Source organism: Budorcas taxicolor, chromosome 16, assembly GCF_023091745.1.
Source record: "Budorcas taxicolor isolate Tak-1 chromosome 16, Takin1.1, whole genome shotgun sequence".
Taxonomy (NCBI): domain Eukaryota; kingdom Metazoa; phylum Chordata; class Mammalia; order Artiodactyla; family Bovidae; genus Budorcas; species Budorcas taxicolor.
This window is the reverse complement of record NC_068925.1, coordinates 8,537,899-8,551,998: the sequence shown is the minus strand read 5'-3', so window position 1 is coordinate 8,551,998 and position 14,100 is coordinate 8,537,899. Positions and strand designations below refer to the sequence as shown.

The 14,100-nt window shown below is 48.0% G+C and overlaps 1 protein-coding gene across 1 annotated transcript; it reads right to left on the bottom strand.

Annotated features, from left to right (window-relative positions):
* Positions 1-5,629: 5,629 nt before the first annotated feature.
* Positions 5,630-12,342, bottom strand: LOC128061799 (lymphocyte transmembrane adapter 1-like). The gene is given in 5 exon segments (XM_052654169.1): positions 5,630-6,376; positions 8,164-8,246; positions 8,912-9,022; positions 9,650-9,759; positions 12,287-12,342. Coding segments are annotated over 3 exon segments (912 nt in total). The 5' UTR covers positions 8,994-9,022; positions 9,650-9,759; positions 12,287-12,342.
* Between the last annotated feature and the right edge of the window lie 1,758 nt (positions 12,343-14,100).

Below are 14,100 nucleotides of genomic sequence, written 5' to 3'. Positions count from 1 at the left end.
AGGAGATACAGGAACAAACAAAAAGCAGTCAGGAAGCAGTAGTTCAGTGATAGCATGGAGTCCTGGTGCTGTCTCAGGGAGTATACACACAACACGACAGGCGCGTGCTGAGACCCCAGGCTGGGGAGAACCGGAAGACTGAAGGCCGAGGTTCCCGAAGGCCACCGTACTACCTCGCCACCAACTGGTCAGAGGTCAGCTCTCACCCCAAATACTGCCTGTAAAAACTCTTCCTTGGGCGCTCCCTGGGGGTCCAGTGGTTAGGACTCAGCGCTTTCACTGCTGTGGCCTGACTTCCATCCCTGGTGGAGGAACTAAGATCCTGAAAGCTGCAGGCAGCAGCCAAAACCAACCAAACAGAAAGCTCTTCCCTGAAAGCCACTGTGAGCTCAGGCCTTCTGAGCACTCTCTGTGCACAGCCCTTGCCATAGACCTTCTGTACTCCAGACTCCAGTGTGTCAGTGTGTTTGGCCTCACTGTGTGGAGGGCACATGGGCCCGGGTTTGGCAATGCAGCTATCTCTCGGTTAGGAGGAGCCTTTCATGCCAGTGTCTAAGAGCCAGCTCTGTCTGAATCTTCATACAGATCTGACACAAATCTCTCTTTACTTGATGAATGAGGTTGCCATGCTCTTTCCGTGCTTATTTTTGCTTCCTAGGCTAACCTTTACTGGCCATCAATATCAGAATGACACAGTGCCCTCGTGTGTGGCAAATTTAAATGCTTGTCACATGTAGAGTGAATCTGAGAGCAACGAAGAAATCTACCCGAAACAGGTATGCGAGCTGGCTCCTGTGAAAATCGGCCTTTATCCCATCGTCTTAGTCTGCCCAGGCTTCTCTAACAACAGTACTATAGGCTGGGGACTGAAAGAGCAAACACTTGTTTCTCACAGTTCTGGAGGCTGGTAAGTCCAAGATCAAGGTACTCACAGACTGGGTGTCTGGTGAGGGCTTGACACCTGGTTCACAGGCAGCCATCTGGCTGTGTTCTCACAAGGCAGAAGGGGTGGGAGGCCCTGGGGCCTCTGTTACAATGGCACTGACCCCACCCATGAGAGCTCCACTGTCACGACCTGGTCATCCAAGGCCCCACCTTCTAAGGGGGCTTCCCTGGTGGCTTAGCGGTAAAGAATCCACCTGCAGTGCAGGAGACACAAGAGGTGCGGGTTCAGTCCTTGGGTTGAGAGGATCCCTTGGAGGAAGGCATGGCAACCCACTCCAGTATTCTCGCCTGGAGAGTCCCATGGACAGAGGAGCCTGGCGGGCTATAGTCTATGGGGTCATAAAGAGTCGGATATGACTGATGTGACTGAGCATGCATTCACCATCTAATAGTATCACAACAGAGATTAAGTTTCAACATGTGAATTTCAGGGCCACACAAATGTGCAGTCTCTAGCACCTACCCAAGTGCTTGTGACGCCACTTCCAATGTTCTATGCCTCACAGATTTATCCTAGAAGTCCCTGGCCCTGCACCCTGTTGACATGGTACCAATGAAATGACCTAGGCCCAGAGGCCTTCCTCTGGTGACACTTTTAGAGTTGCCATGCCCAGCAGTGGGTCGTCAGCCCCTCCAAGGCCCTTCCTCTCAGTTCTGGCACACACTCTACTCTCTCCTTTTCCTGGGGCGTCAGGTGCCCTGCAGAAGAGATGATGAGATGGTTCCCACCCCTGGGGACGGAGGCAGTGAGGAGGAAAGACACTCCTCGCGACCAGCGTGTCCTCAGAGGCTCGCCACAGCCACGCTCGGTCCTCTCCCGCGGAGCGGAGGCGCAGTGCTGTGGAGAGCAGTGCGCGTTAAGACTTCTTTTCCTGTTCTCAGCAAGCCCTGAGGGTTGTTGGCTGACCCCTGACAGCTGGTGGTGCTGTGAACTCAGAAACGTGGGATGTTCTTACACCTTTCATGCTTAGCTTTAAGCCTCGGCCTCCATTCCTGAACCACAGAAAAACATCACTCAGCGACATGCACTGAAATCACATCACCTGTTAGTTATTGATAACCTGACTTTATCTTGGGGCTTGTGCTAAGAACTAAGGTGAATACAAAGGATTTAATTATATTTTCCTACAGACAAAGGGACTGCAGTTTGATAGGAGAGACTGAGGACATACATTAACAGAACCATGCAGAAAACTAACGCAAATATCCAAAGCAACGATAGTAGCGTGTGCTTTATATTATGTCCCTTTTTGCAGAGAAAGGAACAAAGGCACCCTTATTTGAGTGGAATGAACCTAGATGTCTTCACTCCCAGCTTTATCCATGCTTTAAAATTATTTTTTGTTTTGGCATAACTTTCAGAGAAGTTGCAGGGACAGTACAGAGAGTTCCTGTACCTTTCACACAGCTTCCCCAAATGCTAATTATATAACCTTGGTACCTTTGTCAAAACTAAGAAATTAACATTGATGCAGTACTATTGACTACAGTATGAACTTTCTTCTCTTTTTTTTTTTTTAAACTTTTCCCCACTAATGTCCTTTTCATGTACTACAATCCGATCCAAGGCGTCACGTATTTAGTCATCACACCTTCTTAGTCTCCGCCAGTCTGACAGTTTCTCCAGTCTTCCCTTGTCTTTCGTGACTTTAACACTTTAAAGAGTTCTGGCCAGGTATTTGTTGAATGCCATTCCATTTGAGTTTTCTGATGCTTCTCACGAGAAGACTGGGGTTGTGGCTTTTAGAGAAGATGCCACAGAGGCGAAGCACCCTTGTCCTTGGTCACAGAGCAGCATAACTTGTATGCATGCATTTATGGCTGTGCTGGGTCTTCACTGCTGTGGGTGGGCTTTCTCTGGGATGGCAAGTGAGGGCTGCTCTTGAGCTGCAGTGCTCAGCTTTCTCACTGCGGTGGCCTCCCTTGCTGCAGAGCACGTGCACTGGGCATGAGGGCATCAGTAGTTCTGCACGCAGGCCCCATAGTTATGACTCACAGGCTTGGATGCCTTTGGCATGTGGCCCCTTCCTAGACCAGGAATCAAACTCTTGTCCCCTGCATTGGCAGGCGGATTCTTAGCCACTGGACCTCCAGGGAAGTCCACAACATAGCTTCCCAATGGTGAGCTGACCTTGATCACGTGGTTAAGATAGTGTCTACCAAGTTTAGAAACCAAGGCCTGAGAGCTGAGTGCACTCATTCCTACTGGAGTGTCTCTGATTCTAGACCTTCCAGTGGACAGAGGAAATATACATGTATAATAGCCTACATATACAGAGGTTTCTCCACTGTAGATTTACTATTTTCTCTTTTCCATATTCTTTTCCTTAGACAAGAGTCACTAAATCCAGCCCACACCAAAGGCGAAGGGACTTAAGTGCCAAGGGAAGTATCAAATAATTTGTGGATCAAGTTAAAACCATCATGATAGTGAATACACATTTGAAGGGAGATTCTTTGAAGTTATGAAATTATCTTATTTTTCCATAAGGTGCCACCTGCTAATTTTACCATGTATCAGGGCAGGGATTCGTGGATATTTATTTTATGCCTTGAGTTATAAATCTGCATTATAAACATTTACTTTTATTGCCTAAATTGCTCTAATACCTTTGAGAGTGCTCTCAGTTGGCTCCTTCTGACACGCCCTCATCTTTTCTCCTCTCTTCCCCTGACGCCTTGTTTCTTTCTTTTCTTTCCTTTTCTACACAGTGCTCAAACTCATCTTGTATTTTCCCTGCCTCAGCTCTAAAACCAGCCATTCCTCCAAGGAGTTCTGCTTCCTTTTATTGGACAGTGATATTTGGAAACCAAGATCTGGGAGCTAAGTGTATTCACTGCAACTGGAGAATCATTGCTTCTAGACCCTCTAGTGGGCAGAGTTAGGAAATACACATATGTATACTAGGAAATACGCATATGTGTACTAGCCTAGGAAATACACACGAGTGTGCTGTGTGTGCTCAGTCATGTCTTACTCTCTGTGACCCCATGGACTGTAGCCCACCAGGCTCCTCTGTGTGTGGAATTTCCCAGGCGAGAATACCAGAGTGTGTTGCCATTTCCTTCTCCACAGGATCGTCCCAGCCCAGGGATCGCACCTGCATCTCCTGCGTTGGCAGGCAGACTCTTTACTGCTGTGCCGTCTGGGAAGCCTACATGTACACTCATCTGCATTTCCTTTTCTACTTGCTTACTTATTACTTCTTTCTCTGAGAGTAAGAAACCTGCCTCTCCTTACCTATATCATATTTACTTATTTGTTCAACTAGAGGATATACTTAGTTTCAAAATTGCTAAACTATACTCCCATGAGACACAAATTTATCAATTACACTGCAGTGTTTGTGTTCAGCTCTTTGTGTCTTCATCTTACATTTTCAAGCAAAACATTGTTTTCCAAAGTTACTTGGGCCAGCTCAATTTTCCCCCACTCCCTTCAGTGAGATTATGTCATACATTTGTAAAACCAGTTCAATTTTTACAAAATTTTACAAAATTTTTACAGTCTGCATTATATTGTGGGCCCCCCAACAGCCTGGTGAGCTTTTAAAATTTGCATATAATAAAGTCATCCTTTGTGCTGTACGGGCTTTTTTGTGTGTGTTTTGACAAATGCATACAGTCAAGTATCAATCACCTTATAGAAACATTGTCCTAAAAATTTCCTTGTACAGCTCCTTTGTTCCCGCTTCCCAAGCCTCTCAACCACTGATCTGTTTTCTGCCTCCACAGTTTTGCTTTTTTCAGAAATGTCGTATAAGTAGAACCATACAATATGTAGATTTTTACGTATAGCTTCTTTCACTTAGCAAAATGTGTTTAATATTTGTCCATGTTGTTGCATGAACCTATACACTTCACTCATTTTTACCGTTGAGTGTGGATAAATTCATTGTGTGACTATAGGACAGCTTGTTTATCCACTCACCTGTTGAAAGACTTATTTCCAAGTTTTCACAATCATGAATAAAGCTCCTATAAACAGTCATGTATGAGGTGTTTTTTTTTTCTCTTGTGAACACAACCTTTACACTTGGACAAATACCTAATACTGGAATGACTGGGTTATATAATAAGTGTATGTTAATAAGAAACTGATGAACAGTTTTCCAGAGTGAAGCTTATGGCTTGCAATCCCCTTAGCAATGATGAGAATTATTATTCTGCATTTTCTCCCGCGTTTGGTGGTCCACACTCATTCTAGAGTGGAAACTCTCCTTCCCCACCCCGCTCCAATTGCTTCATTCCTTTTGGCCTCTGCCTGGATTACCAAATAATCTATTCTAGCTTTGCAGCCTGCTGGTATTAGCAAAGCCATCATTTTAGGCTACATCGTGTTTCCACTGTGCACTAAAGGACTCTCCATTTTTAACTTCCTAACAATTCTGTAAGGTAGTTTCAGCAAACATTCTTAAGTTGGTACGAGAGGTAACAGAACCTTGCTGAGAAGAATTACTTTCTGGCTTTCTCAAAACTCTGCTTTTGAGAGCCCCTTAGCTCCTTACTCATTTCATCTCCTTAGCCTAACCAAATGAAACCACTGAAATACAGGGTCGTCAAGGGTGACTCTGGCAGCAGCAACCACGTCATGTGGCCTGCCGGTTGGGTGGCTGGGTCTCAGTTTGTTAGGAAAGAGCCGTGGGTCAGGCCGCTGCTCAGCCCCTGCGCCTGCCGCGGCAGCTCACACATTCTCATAGTCATGAGAGTCCTCACTTGACGTCTCTGTCTCTTCTGCATGTTTCCACGGCCCGGTCTCACTGTGGGCAGACGACTGACAGGCCACGTAATCCTTTAAAGCCAGGAAGCTCCCTGACTGCACGGCAGGTAGGATGTGGGTCTCTGGACCATCTGTCCTGCCCTCTACATGGTGTGTGTTTGAGGATGTCACTTCCTCCTCCTGCTGCTTGCTGCTACTGGGACCTGGTGGTACATTTTCATAATCCCTGCGGCACTGAAACGTCCCCCGGAGCTGCTTCCCTCGGGGGGTCCCGAGGTCCAACTCTGCCACGTTGACATAGTCATTCGAGGTCTGAGAAGACCCTTCCCCATCGCTGAGTGGGTCACTGTTATTGGTTCCTGGAGACCCGAAACTGGCGCAGTCACTGGCATTCCCACAACCCTCATCTACTTCTTCAGACAGTGCCAGCTCCTTGGTGCTTAGGAGGATGAAGAGGTTCCCAGGAGGGTTACTGGCAGAAGCCAAAGTCTCAGCAAGCTCCTTGGCTGTGGGGATATTGACATAGTCTCTCGAATCCTCTGAAGAAGTGCTCGGGGAACCTCTTGAAGCTCTGACATTGACATAGTGAGGCAAGGGAGCAAGGTTTCCACACGTCTGGGGCCGCGTGGCATTGTCATAGATGCCCACTGCATACCCCACGGCGTGAGTTCGGGCTCTGTGCATGTGGAGGGCGTCGCCTGCTTGGGAGGGCTGTAAGTAAGAAGAGAAGGCGAGTGACAGGGCAGGAGTAGGAATAAGGACAAGCCCTTTCTTCTCCCTACCTGGTACTGCTGTATCTAACGGCTCCTTCACTCAGCTCTCCACTGCAGAGAAAGCCTCTGAAGCAGGGGTCTCAGATCACAAGGCTTCCGACGCCAGGTTGGGATGAGTGAAGTGGGCTGGGTTTAAGGAAAGCAGCAGTGTAAATGTGACAGTAAATTGTAACTAGTTTCGGGCCACACTGGGGGGGTTCAGTGGGGGAAGTATTATGAACTAGAGAGAGCCTGCCACCCCAGAACATATTGCTAGGCCCAGCACAGTGGCTAAAGATAGAGGCTTAAGTTCAGACTGAGCGTGCAAGTCCTAACCTTACCACTCTGCGCTGAGTTTACACAAGTTACCTAATCTCACTGTGCCTCAGCTTCCTGACTTATACAATGGGGATAATCATAATAATATCAATACCATGTGATTTTTGTGAAGAAAAAAAGAATTACTGTCTGTGAATTGTTTAGCTCCTGGCACAAAGGGGACACTACGAAATGCTTGCTGTTATTAGTATGGGCGCAGCTGACACACAGATCAGCTACAGCCATTTAGGAATGCTGGTCTGATGTTTCTAGAACGTCTGATTTTCAAAAAAGGCTGAATATCTGGACTTCAGTGTGAAATCTCTTAGGCTTTTAAATGTTGGCAACTGGTTCAAAACGTCCTTCAAACAGTACAGAGTACAATCCAAACATGTTTGTAGGTTTAAGTCAGCTTGAGATCTAAACTCTAGGTGCAAAATCCCCTCAGGGCTCAGCTGAATCTGAGAACTAGCTTAAGCAGTGGATTTCCTCCACTCTTCCTTTTATAGCCACGTGGACCTGCTGCCCTAGGAAGTCTTGGAAGCAGGACCAGAATCTAAGAATGGGACACGTGAGAGCAGGAGGAAGCAAATGTGGCGACTTGGAGGCGGCCACGTGGTCATCAAACCTGCGCCCCTGGGTAACGAGCCAATCAGCAGCCCTGAGTAAAGAAAGGCCGGGTAACGATCCAATCAGCAGCCCTGGGTAAAGAGAGGCTGGGTAACCAGCAAATTGGCAGCAGCGGCACCATGGCCGTACTCACCCAGGGATGCGGTAAAACCGAAGAAAAAAAATCTTTAACAAGCTACCAAGGACTTATCTACAGAAACGAGCGCCCTGATCTTCAGGACAGCCCCTCTGCCCCACACTGCTGTGCGTCTCCTTCTTGGGAGCTGACTTCAGAGCCAGACGCAAAGGTATCCCCAACACGCTCAACGCTTTTGACACTAGTCGCAGTGCTGAGTGACTGATGAGTATTTCTGCTATGGAGGAAGATGGAAACAGTTTGACATAGGCTTGGAAGTAATTCCCAAAGCAGAACTTTAAGGGTGCCTTGAGCACCAACAGCCCTGTAGGAAAATTTATGTACCCTCCCAAGGTAATTACGGTACCGGAGACAACACTTATTTGGAAAAACGCATTATCGTGTCTTTGTTAAAACAGTACATTTCGGTTCCACAAGTATCCATGAACACATGTGCCTTGGTGCCTTTCTTAAAATCTCAAGCACTTGCTCCTCTCTTTCGAAACTTTTTGCCTTGGGTGGTAGGGCGGTCCTGAGGCTAGTCTTCCCGTTTATTAATAGGGCCTGGGGTGCTGTTTATAGTGAAATAAGAAGCAAAACCTAGAACTCTTGCACTTCAGCTCTTCTGCCAGAGACACATCATTTCTCCCAAAGGGACTGTCGTTTAGCTTCAGTCTTAGCACATGCTCAGAAGGAGGGCTGTCAGAATTCCTGGAGAGGAGGCTTTCAGTGCTGACAATACGGATGCTTCTTGAGGGATGTCTTCCTGAAAGGAGAGAGAGCAAACCCTGAGCACAGTGAGCCAGTCCTCCAAGTGCTTCAGCCTGTTCAGTCCTCACATTCTGGGTGAAGTGGACCTGTCTGATATCTGGTATTTGGGGGCCAGTGTTCTGTGGGGGAGAGGATCAGGGCTTCAAGGATGATGAGCTGGGAGACCAGGAGCACTCCTCAGCTCGCTGAGGACAAATGGACACTAACACAGGACTCGAGGAGGCTGGCTGGGAGGAGTCTTCTCAGGTGAGCCCTCCCTGACTTGAGGCTGGAGGCCATGTTCTCCTCCTGTGTGTCTTTCCCAACCTTAGACGTACCCAGCTAACTACATCAAGAAAATCCAAAACTGCAGCCTATGTCATCAAATTATCATGCTGTACTCTGTAAACTCATACAGTGACATAGGCCAGTCATTTCTCAATGAAGCTGGAGAAAACCCCAAACCAGATCCCTGACCCCGATGACTCCCTGCTCCCTCTTCAAGCCCCCAGGCCCCACTGGAGGTGAACCTTGCCACCTGTCTGTCCCGTCCTCTTGCTGGCTCCCTGAAGAGCAGGACGGTAGCATGCTTAGAAAAAGCCGCTTTTGCAGGTGAGACCTATATTCTGGGGGCAGAAGTTCTGTAGGCCTGGATTCCATGGATGAGAAACAAAAACCTACCCAGCTCTTCTTGTCTTCGGGGCAAGAGGTCATAAATATTTTTGGCTCACTGTCTGGGTCGAGGCAGAGTCAACAAGGGCATGATGGTAACTCGGAGGTAGGGAACTTGCCCTGCAAGACAATGAGAGACACAGAGGTCATGGCTGGGCTTAGCTGCACAGAATTGGGGAAGAGACTGCGCCTGAAAATATTCCCCACCCTCACCATGTATTATGAAAAACGTGTTTCCAGACTTGACCAGTGCCTTTGAGCTAGAAGAACAGGGGACTCAGGAGACAGAAGCAGGAAGAAGAAATGGGCACAGGGCACCAGGGCATGGCTTTTAGAATGAAGCTCGACTCAGCACGGAGCTTTCAGAGCCACAGCTTGTGATCCCGACGGAGACAATGACCTGTGTTTACACACAGGTAAGAACAGAGGACTCCTCGGCGCAACGGTTTATCTCGGGAGGGCGATGTGCGTGTCTGTGCTCCATCATGTCTGACTCCATGTGACCCCATGGACTGTTGCCTGCCAGGCCCCTGTCCATGGGATTTTTCCAGACAAGAACATTGGAGTGGGTTGCCATTTCCTCCTCAAGGGGATCTTCCTGACCCAGGGAGCAAATCTACGTCTCCTGCATATCCTGCATTGGCAGGCCGATTCTTTACCACTGTGCCATCTGAGAGCTGGGCTTTAAATTCCAGACTAGACAATTGATCATAGTGTGTCTCAACTCTGGACAAACAAGGGACTCACGCTTCTTCCGTTTACCGCAGTTCCACAGGACGCAGAAAACTGCCGCAACCAGGAGGATGGCAAGGAGAGCCGCAAACCCAGAAAAGATGCTGCTGCTGTGGTCTCCAGTCCTGTGAGGAAAACCAAGGGCCACGATCGAGCCATGGGCCGGGGGTGGGGGGTGGGGGGAGATGCTTCCTCCAGAGGCAGGACTCGAGGGTTTGGGGTGGGAGCCGAGGGAAGGAAAACTGAGGTGGGATGGGCTGGGTGGTAGAAGAGCGGGTTACCTCCTCATGGAGAGAGGGAACGAGGATGTGGGAGAAGGGAGCTATCCTTTCTGAATGTTCACTGGATGCCAGTGGTTTGCATTAAAGCTTATTTAATCTGTATAACAATCCCATCTCTCTTTGTGACCAAGGAACCTGAGATTTAGACTCAGTAAGGTAGAGTAACATAGGGAAGATCACATAGGTAGGAAGGAGCATGATGGAATGTGAATCTAGGTCTGTTTGGGCCCAAAGACTGTTCTTTCTATGGCTTCACACTGTCTTCCAAACTTGTCAAATCCATTTGCTCCTGCTTACCCTGTTCCCTGCCCCTCAGCTTTCTGTCTTGCTTGGAAGAGATTATCCACTTGCAATTAAGGAGCAGCTCTGGGACAAGAGTCCAGGTTGCTTGCATTTAATAATCCCTGTAGCATCAGCTTGTGGGGCTGGTCTTCAAGCAACACCCTGCTCTGCTGTGGAATTTGACCATGCAGATGCACTGGGCAAGGACCGGGCTGTTCGCAGTTCCTGGGCAGGGCCAGGCTAGCTCTGTTTTGGCTATAGGAAGCAGCCAGTTGAGGTTACAGAGTGCATCACTAGCAGACCTGCCCCTCCAAATACTAGAAACCAGGTCATCCATCAGGGAAGGTTTTTGTCCTTATGAGTTCTAGACTTGTTCACCCAGTTTCATACTGGACATTTCCATGTGGTAACCTAATAGACATCTCAAACCAAAAATGTTTAAAACAGAACTCCTGTTCTCCCCCACCCCCCATAAGCCTGTTCCTCTGATGTTTCCTGTCATCTGATGGCTTGGTCAAAACCCTTGGAGCCATTCTTGAATGTTTTCTTTTTCACACCCCACTGCTGGTTAACCAGCAGTTTCTATCTGCTCAACCGGGACATTTACCCCAAAGCATCACCTCTTGCTCCTCCATTGTCACCACCTCGGTCTGAGCCACCACGAGTTCCACACAGACCTTTGCCAAAACCTCTCTAATGAGCTCCTTGCTTTCACTCTTGGCCCCAACATACTATGTTCACACAGGAGCTAGAGTGATCCTCTAAACGGTTAAATCAGATCACGTGCCCCCTCTGCTTGCAACCCTCCATGACTTCTCATCACACGTGGGATAGCATCCATTGTCCCTAACAGGCGAGAATGTGACGGCCTCTTCTCTTCTGCCTTTGCCTGCCTCTGACCTCCTTTCCTGCTGTTTTCCTCTGACCTTGATGACCAGGACTCCATGCTGTTTCCAGCAAAGCACAGTCTTGTCTCAGTCCCGCTGCCCCCTCTCCCGCAGTTCAATCCCCTCATTTAATTTAGGACTCTTCTGAAATGTCACCTCCTCAGATAGGTCCTCCCTGGTCACACCCTCCTGGGTACTCCAGTCCCCTTACTCTGCCCTGGTTTTTCTTCACAGCTTACGACTGACTGATGTTATGCTAGCCATGCTTTAGTTCATCTGTTTGTATCTGACCCTCCCACTTAACTGTAACCTCCAGGAGGCTGTCCTTGTCGGTCCTATTCACCTTGTGCCTGCCACAGTGCTTGGCACTCAGTAGGAACCTGATGGATATTTGTTAAATGAATGAATGAATAAATTATCTAATGAATGGATGTAGAAATAGTATTGGAGGAGTGCTGCAGGATTCTGACACTTTATGAATTCCTTCCCCATCAACGACCTTGTCCACCTGCAGGGGACATGTATTTGTTTATCATGGTAATGACATTTACCTCCCCAAACTACAGTGATTTTTAATTTATTGCTGTTGAGCTGTGCTTTTATCATTGCACTGAAATCAATACCTCTCAGTGTCAAAGTCTCAACTCTTGATGGACTTTTTGTTAATATAATATTGAAGGTTTTAACTGTAAGATTTACATCTATGATTAATGCTGTGGGGTTTTATGATCTAAGGCTGTGTCTTTATCATATCTGTGATTCCATTTTCATTCATGGCAAGTGTTTAGGACGTAAAAGCACATCTGCGTAAAAAGTGGGCCGTTTGTTTCCATCAGAGTAGAAACTAGTTTTTGTTTCTGTTTCTTTGAGGAGTGATCCGTGGGACTTGAAAAAGGAAAGCTCGAGGACCACCATGAGGGCCTCTGAGCGTGAGAAACCCAGCCATGCCAGGAAGCCAGCTCTAAGGAGGTGGTGTGTTTTCATATTTCCTCTCTTCCCAACAACTCCTTTCTGTTCGCAATACCTATTCCTTTCCTCCCAGCAGTTCTGAGCAAACCTCTCTGAGCCAAGAGTTTAGCGGTCTTAGGAGACGAGAGCCTGGTGAGGGGTGGCAAGGCTGCTGGGGTAGAAGCTTCCCAGGATAGACCAGGACCCTCTTTCTAAATCAGGGGAGGGGAGCGCTCACCGCCCCCGGCACTCACTTGTTCAGGCTGCTGAGGGTTCCCCGCAGAGTGCTGGGCTCTGAGGTTCTCCATGCGGGCTCCAACCGCTGATGTGCTGGCATCCATTATTCTGCGACCCTCTCTGGCTTCAGCTTCTCCTCCTAGGCCTTCTCTTAGTCGTCATCAGCTTGCCAGTCAGCCTGCCACTTTTCCTGTCTCTTCCTAAACTGCTGACTCTCAAGAGAAAAGGCAGAATTGGTTTGTGTTTTACATATAATCCCATCTAGTATAAGCATTTTTTTTTTAGTAAATAAGAATGACAGAAATCCTCCTGGTCTCCATTTTCTGAACATTCCCTGACATACAACTTGACTCTCACATTTTCATCTTCTTAAATCTTTATTTATCAAAATCCATCACAAAAAGTCTATTGGTTTTTACTTCTTCCTTTCTAAAGCTTCCAGTCTTTCTTTCTAGAACTTTCTCTCCTGCAACCAACTCTACCTTGCGTCTATCCCTGAAATGTCAGGCTGACCTGACCCAAAATACAAAACAGCAAGTTTGGCTCTACCTGGTTGTGGCTGCGATGCTGACTGCAAGCGGGGAGAGCTCTTCTGGGTGTGGAGCTCCCCAGCTCGGCTCAGGGGGACGCCAGACGCTCTGCCTTGTGGTGGGGACGTGCGGGGCTCCGAGGGGGAGACGGCCAAGAGGGCAGAGACGGGCTCCTTGAGAAGTTCATCTTCCCCCAACCCCCAAAGCAGAGAGAAGAGAGCAAACACTTTGCCAGAATGGAAACAGATAGTCAGCTACAGGAAGCAGTACCAGCGACGTGCTAATGAAGCCTGGGGCCCAGGAAGTGCTGCTCAGCTCTCAATATGATAGAAGCAAGGGCGCCTGCACCCTGTTCCCTGGGCTGGCTGATGCGCTGTGGTCTGCGGGGAGCGTGATTCAAGAGGGGTCAAGGTGATAGGGTGTTTGTGATTGCTCCCCCTGGGTTTCTGTGATACTGAGTTTTATCAGCCTCCAGATTGACAGTGTTTGTTTCAGCGTCTGAGGAGCACTGGAAGGTGCTTTTTAGAAACAAATGCAGATTTCGGGTGCCTGTGGCTGGCTCGTGGGTGCAGGGCTTCCCAGACCTGGTGCCAAGAGCAGACAGCGTGCACACGGGCAGTCTGGAAGATGGCAGGTGGGGAAGCAGACAGAGCCAAACCTCAGAACCTCGACAGCTGCTTTAACAAAATTTTCAAGAACGTCCCCCTGCCCGCGACCATCTCAAGGTCTTCCCTTGTGTGATCTTATCATCTACATAGCGTGTTTGAGTCAGCCGAGTCTTCCATCCCCTCTTATTTTCTCCTGCCTGCTTGAGGGAAACAGCCTCCTCACAGGAGGCTCCCAGGCCTCAGACTGAGCTCTGGGTTTCCTGGCTCTGGCTGCACCCCTGCCCTCACCACGGTAAACCAATTAAACCAACCACTCAAAACAGAAAACAGGTATCTGAAGTAATTTGTCCTGATAGTAGAAGAAAACTGTTCACTCCTGGTGACAGAATATGTGTTTTAAACCTAATTGCTCTGATGTTGCCTTTAACCACTTGATCAGTGCAAAGATATAGAGGAAAACAACAGAATGGGAAAGACTAGAGATCTCTTCAAGAAAATTAGACATACCAAGGGAACATTTCATGCAAAGACGGCTCAATAAAGGACAGAAATGGTAGGGACCTAACAGAAGCAGAAGATATTAAGAAGAGGTGGCAAGCATACACAGAAGAACTGTACAAAAAAGATCTTCACGACCCAGATAATCACTATGGTGTGATCACTCAGCTAGAGCCAGACATCCTAGAGTGTGAA